The sequence below is a fragment of the Micromys minutus genome (assembly GCF_963924665.1).
Source record: "Micromys minutus genome assembly, chromosome: 12".
NCBI classification, from domain to species: Eukaryota; Metazoa; Chordata; class Mammalia; order Rodentia; family Muridae; genus Micromys; species Micromys minutus.
In genome coordinates, this window is record NC_137981.1 from 6062073 (window position 1) to 6069068 (window position 6996).

General features: G+C 36.3%; 1 protein-coding gene across 1 annotated transcript; it reads left to right on the forward strand.

The window, feature by feature from the left end:
* Positions 1–4484: 4484 nt before the first annotated feature.
* Positions 4485–5420, forward strand: LOC308427667 (olfactory receptor 2T1; the record flags this gene model as incomplete). The annotated part of the gene is made up of 1 exon (XM_080925835.1): positions 4485–5420. The coding sequence occupies one exon, from the start codon at positions 4485–4487 to the stop codon at positions 5418–5420; it is 936 nt and encodes a 311-aa protein (XP_080781961.1).
* Between the last annotated feature and the right edge of the window lie 1576 nt (positions 5421–6996).

The following is a 6996-nucleotide window of genomic DNA, read 5'->3' on the forward strand; positions in this document are numbered from 1 at the left end:
CATTTTCTGTCTTGTTAAATCACGTGTAACTCTTCCTATCCTTAAAACGTGCCTGCTACACTGGAAGAGGCAGAGAACTAACCTCCTGTATTGTATGATCTCACTGAGGAGAAGCATAGCTTATCACCAAAGCATAGATCGATGTTTTCTACTAAAACATGTTTATGCCATGAGGCCTTCAGTTGCCAATATTTACATTGTATGGTAAGAAAAAAAACTGGGGATTGAAGTGATAAAAAGTGCTTGAAGGCTTTTAGAAATTGAAGCTAATAGATGAATAATTTGTGGCGTTGTTTAAACAATATGAAACTAAAGATTAAGTAATGTAGTGAATAGTCTAGGAGTTCTCATCTACACTTACACAAATTCTCTGTTTATCCCGCCCTCTTCTTGAAGAAGTTTCTGTTGGGATTGGTCAGGGATTGAGAATGGAAAGGCTGATTGCCTTAGTATCACTTTAATAGCACAGCACAGACAGATGGCTGGCTCTCCACAGCACTGAGGTGGTCGGCTGGAATTTGTAATCCCCATGTGGAACAACGAAACACTGGTTTCTCTAATGCTACAAATCCAGGGTGCAATCAGATAGCTCACCTCCCAACACAAACACAAAATGCTTTCGGACAGGTTTTCTATTGGCATATGGGCACTGGGGAAGGCCATAGTACCTCACATACATACAAAATATGTTATGTATTGAAATATGTCACTTTGGCACTATTTATACTCCTTTAAAAATTAGCCAAATTTTAATATTGAGAAAAATGTAGGTTCAGAACAAAACATTAGAAAGGAAGGGTATTGTGGGGATTTTCAGGGAGAGATATAGTGATATGGTCTCAAAAAATTATAGTATGTTTTAAAAACTATTTGTGAGTCACGGGTAAACACATATATGCACAGGCATCCTAATTCTCTACATAGTGAGGTGTCCTTTATTCCCACACTTATACCATGGAAAGGGCAAGATGACTGGGAACTGGACATGTAAGGTCTGGAGTGACTGGGGAAATGGGGGTGTTTTATATAATGACAAAGTTGCATTTGTAGATACATTTGTCTTGAACCCAGGCTCTCTCCATGTTGTCAGAGGGGAAAATACTTAAATTTATCTTCAATAATAATGAAGAGTTCAGTATTTGTAAAAAGGAATAAGGGACACTTAAACAGGTAGAGAACATGAGGATGAGGTTTCCATGTGACAGTCTCTCAGCTAAGCCAAAGCAGAGCAGCCTCAGCACAGGCCTGTTATTGAGAAACATGGTATGTGTGCTTTCACTTGGAAAAAAGTCCACTCGTGATAACACAGAAGCATATTAAGAATAAAACTTACACTTCAGGCCGTTGGCTGTTGTGTATTGGCAGGATAGACTTAGATGGTATGTATATATCAGGGAGAGACTGTTTCTTCATCTCATAGTGTAGTAATGTTATAGGAAGAAATTTGCAACCTTGCATAATTAAGAAAGCATCCATTTTACCAAAAAGGAAGCTCTTTTAGTATTTTATTTAGAAGCTATTTAGTATATTTCAGTTTAAAATAAGTGCATCTCTTTATCCCTAGGTACGAGATTTGAAATTAAATGCTATCTAACCCGGAGAAAGAATTTTATCCAATAAAATCATACCTAATTGCATTCAATGTTTATTTTTCAGTTTGTGGTCATTCGATATGTAATACAAGCTTATTTATGCTCCCAAAGACCCTTGGGTTTTCTGCAGGCTTTATACAGTGCTTCTATTTTCATAAAATTTCATCCAAATATACTTTCCTTCAAGTCAAGGAATAATTGAAAAGGTACATAATATAATTATTAAAGTGGTTTTATACCTGGGCTTATCTACTTAATGATCAGGAATTATTTAAATTTGAATTCATGATTTGTGCATAATTTAAATGAAACATTAGAAAATCTTACATATGTCCCAATAGTTTTATAAAACAATACTACAACGTTGCATGGAGTAATATATATATTACTATATATATATATATATGCTTTAATATGTAATCATATTGTTCATATTATATATAATTATATAAATAATCACATTGTTTATATTATATATAATTATATATGTAATCACATTGTTTTTTATCTGATTTTTAATTTGTAATACTCTATGTTGACTTGGCTAAAAACTCCTATTATAGAACTAACTATAAGCGTAATGTATAAATACTGAGTCAGCAGTGAGGTTGGTCTCATATAAAAACTGAAAGTGAAATTCTTCCTGAACTCAACATGAGAAGAAATACATGACTGTAAATTTATCATTAACTCTAAGTGTTTCATTAGACTAACCTAATGTAAATAAGTATTGAAGCTCAGAGTCTAAAGAAAAAAAGTTCCAGGTAATAGAATTTACTTATGTCACAAGGATTCAGTTTACCTAAGTTCTAATTATGTCTTGCTTTATGTCTACTAGGTCACCTCAGAGCCAAATTTTTGTATAAAGGTACAGAGTCATTACAAGTGTTTCTTATTTATTTCCTGTGTATTAAAACATCACAAAGGGATATAATCTACGGCCAGCAGAATTCAACAAATATAATTTGGCTCATGATCTTCCCTCACACTGAATGTGCAGAAAATAAACTTGTCTGGATAATTTATTTAGATTCATAGTTTGCATCAGGGAGTTTCTCTTTAACCAGGAAAATCTTTTGTACCCAGACAGGAGGAGATAGCAGGTAGGCTGTGAAGAGGAGGGGGGGTCTTAGATTTAGTCTTCACACAGCTGTGACTTTAAGACTGGTTAGCTATGAAAAAATGCCAGACAGCAGAAATTGTTAAAGACCTGTTTAGATGTCAGGGTGAGGGGCAGAGAGAAGTGTTTAAGTGTGAGAAACGGCACATGGCTCTCCTCTATGGTCCAGAGGGCTTCATAGGTGCTAGAGTCAAAGTTATGAATGATGCAAGCATCTGGAATGTGAATACCATGTACACTATTCCATAACTTATCAAGATTTTTCTGTACTTACAGATCTTAATGGGTCCTTTTAAAGAAAATAAAAAGTAAAGTAAGAAGGCATATTGTAAGACTAAATCTTATATCATATTTGAATAAACTATTAATTTTTAGTACCAAAAAAATTGAAATCAGAAAAATAAAGTATAATAACCCTAATCACTTACAATAAGTCACTCATTATATTTTGCCAATAAAAGTAATTTTATCAATCAAATTATTGTTTAGAGATAGCTAAAATAAGCAGATTCATGTGCTTGACACATATGTGATGGCTGTAGTAAATTTTGAGCTGCTGCTCTGGGAGATGGTGAGAACCCAGAAACGAATTGACACTTCCTGATCAAATCTTCTCTCAAATAAGAGGCACAGCTCCCAGTCCTGGGAAAAGGCAATTATCACTGACCTAGGGATATCTCAGTACATAGTAAAGGTAACCAATGGATACATGGACATCTGCCACTGTGCCCTTCACAAAGTCACCACCATTGTTTTCTGTGTAATCATGTTTAATGGTCATAGGCTTAGAACATTTAGTGAAGCATTAGATTAGAATTAACTCAGAAATTTTGGGAAATGTTTTCTGCAACCTTAGCCATAAAGCACATAAAAGATTGCTCTTGATTTTTATATACATTGCTGTGGTAATGTTTTTCCTTACCCAAATCAGAAATTATGAGAGATAGAGTTATTGAGTTTTTTTTAATTATGAACACTATAAAATTCAAATTAAAAAATGAGCTATAGCTCAATATATATTTTATGCATTTCTTTGTACTTTTTCCTTAGAATCCTAATTATTGATCTCAATCACTAATCGTTATGATAATCATAATGATAACTACATTGCCCCATTATCCTAAAACTAAAATTTATTTTTAAAAGTAAGAATGTTTTTCAGGCCCTTTGATGTCTGAGTTTGCAAGAACATTCTGCCTTGACAGTGAACTTCACCTTGCACGTGTGTTGTTGCATGTGTAAACAGAAGTAGGGTATGCTTTTGGAATCTAACCGGGTGTGAATGTTAGACTACACACACTCATAGCTGAATGGTAGACAGACCTTGCACAGCCAGAGCCAGAAATGTTTTAATGACGGTAATTATGCTTACCATTGCTAAGATGTACTTTATAAAAATACCAAGTGTACTTCACCGAAGGAAGGATGTGCCTTAGTCAACCTTACACAGACACACTACACTATGGTATAATAATATGATTAGGTGTCATAAAATATGAATATGATTATGATATAGAAATGTATACTAACTTCTTGCTCAACGCACTTAAGAAATTATTGATTAATAAGAATAAATTGTGCTTAAGTTTTGTAGATATTAATATTCTTATACAAATCAATTGTGTATCAATTTAAAAATACCAAGACAAGTATGTTTCAAATGTGTTCTTTTATTGAACTTTTAGATTGTAATTTTGATTCTCTGGAAGTGAATGGAGTGCCACTATTTTATTTAGGAGGTTTTATGCTATATCAGCAACATCATAAGATCAATGGAAGGGTACAACACATCATCTACTGACTTCACTTTCATGGGGCTGTTCAACACAGAAGAAACCTCAGGTCTCATATTTGCCACAATCTCTGTCATCTTCCTCACTGCACTGGTGGCCAATGGAATTATGATCTTTCTGATCCATACAGACACTCACCTCCATACCCCAATGTACTTCCTCCTCAGTCACTTGTCCTTCATTGACATGATGTACATCTCAACCATTGTGCCCAAGATGCTAGTTGATTACCTTCTAGGGCAGAGGACCATTTCCTTTGTGGGATGCACAGCTCAACACTTTCTCTACCTCACCCTTGTGGGAGCCGAGTTCTTTCTTCTGGGCCTCATGGCCTATGATCGCTATGTGGCCATCTGCAATCCACTGAGGTACCCTGTCCTCATGAGCCGCCGAATCTGTTGGATTATCATAGCAGGCTCCTGGTTTGGGGGATCTTTGGATGGCTTCCTGCTCACCCCAATCACCATGAGTTTTCCTTTCTGTAGTTCACGAGAGATTAATCATTTCTTTTGTGAGGCACCTGCTGTGCTGAAGTTGGCATGTGCAGACACAGCCCTCTATGAGACAGTGATGTATGTGTGCTGTGTTCTGATGCTGTTGATTCCTTTCTCTGTAGTTATCTCATCCTATGCCCGGATTCTGGCCACTGTCTACCACATGAGCTCTGTGGAAGGAAGGAAGAAAGCTTTTGCTACCTGCTCATCTCATATGACAGTGGTAACCTTATTTTATGGGGCTGCCATATACACCTATATGGTACCACACTCTTACCATTCCCCATCCCAAGACAAAATTTTTTCTGTGTTCTACACCATCCTCACACCCATGCTGAACCCCCTCATCTACAGCATGAGGAACAAGGATGTGTCTGGAGCTCTGAGGAGGGTACTGGCAAAGATAAGGAGTTCTCAATGAGTGTCCAAGGATTTTGACTGTTGCCTCCTTTTCATATAAATGGAAAATTGTCAGTGTGCCTGGGACTGAGCTGAAAGACTACAGTGCAAACAAAGGTTGAGTGAGCAGGGCAAATGTGACATCTCCATTTCCCTTATTTCCTTTATTTACTTCCCTCAACACTTCCCTTTTTTTCCTGAGTTTTGAGACAATATTTTGTTACATAAAACTAGCTGAATTTGCTATGTGCTATGTAGCCCAGGATACCCTTGAACCTATAGAAAGTCCTATGGCTCTAACCTCCTGAGTACTAGGATTACAGGTATGCACTGCAGTGCCGAAATCTTCTTTCCTTTCTTATATCCTGCTTTGTGTTTCCTCAGAATATAAACTGAAGAATTTTTCTTGAGAGTTATCTTTTGAAGTTGAATAAGTCTACAAATATTGAATGGTGTGAGTGCTATCAAGGAGAGAAGGACTTAGATGGTATTAGGCATTTGTTAAGATGCAGAGTAAGTAGGATGCTAGTGATGTTAGCTCACCATAAAGGGAAAAGAAACGTTACACTTTGTGATCTGGCCAGAGCTGATGCAGCTACCTCTATGTTCCTATTCATTATCACGTGTTGGCAAGATTCCTGGGACACAGGTTTTTTTCAAATAGGCATTGCTTTCATTAAAATAATTAAGTAGTTATTACATTCAGTAAAAATAAATCAGTATTTAACTTTCATTTGTTCGCAACACATCTACAGAAACTATTTATGGACAAAGTGCAGTTGATTGAGGAAATTAAGTGAAATTGCCAGCAAAGACAACATTAAAGTGTATGAAAGGCTCCAAGACACTGAAAACACACAAAACTGAGAGTTAAATATAAGATAAACACTTTTCAAATGTAGTAAAAGGTAAAAAGATAACAAGATAAAGAATAATACAGTACTACAGTAGACATTAGCTCATGGTTTAATCTCTGTAGCCTCAACAGAGCTGGTCACTGAACTCATAAAATATGTGGCAAAGTATTTTAAGTATCCACCTCATGATGTAAATTACTCAGAACAAAAGCTACCACTAAGAATTTTTAATACATTTTACTATGCTTTAATTTTTTAAAAAACTATTTATTGCTTTTTGGTGAATTTCACATTATGTACTCATCTCCCCCTCTGTTAGTACCTGCCCTCCACTCTTGAAACCTCCTTCCTTAACAGAGAATAAAATCTTGTAGAAGCTGTAGTTTGTCACAGTGTGTCCCACAGAACACCATTTTGTCCATACTTCTTTGTTTACAAATACTCATTGCAATCATTCCTTGGTCTGGCATAAGGCCTCTGGCTTCTGCTACTCTATCAATACTGAAAGCTCACTGGAACTCCTTTTGCTCATAGATATCCTGTAGTTTTGTGCCTGTAGGACCAGCTTTTTCATGTGCTCCAACATCCATAAGGTAGATGTTTGGGCGTACCAATTAAAAGCCTAGGATCTGGACCTGAGAGGTTCCTGAGCTGGTCAGTTTATGAGCTCTCCTATTGTCATGTCCCCAGGTCAGCTCACCAGCAGCCCATCCATGCTATCAGAGTCAGCTCATGGTCCAC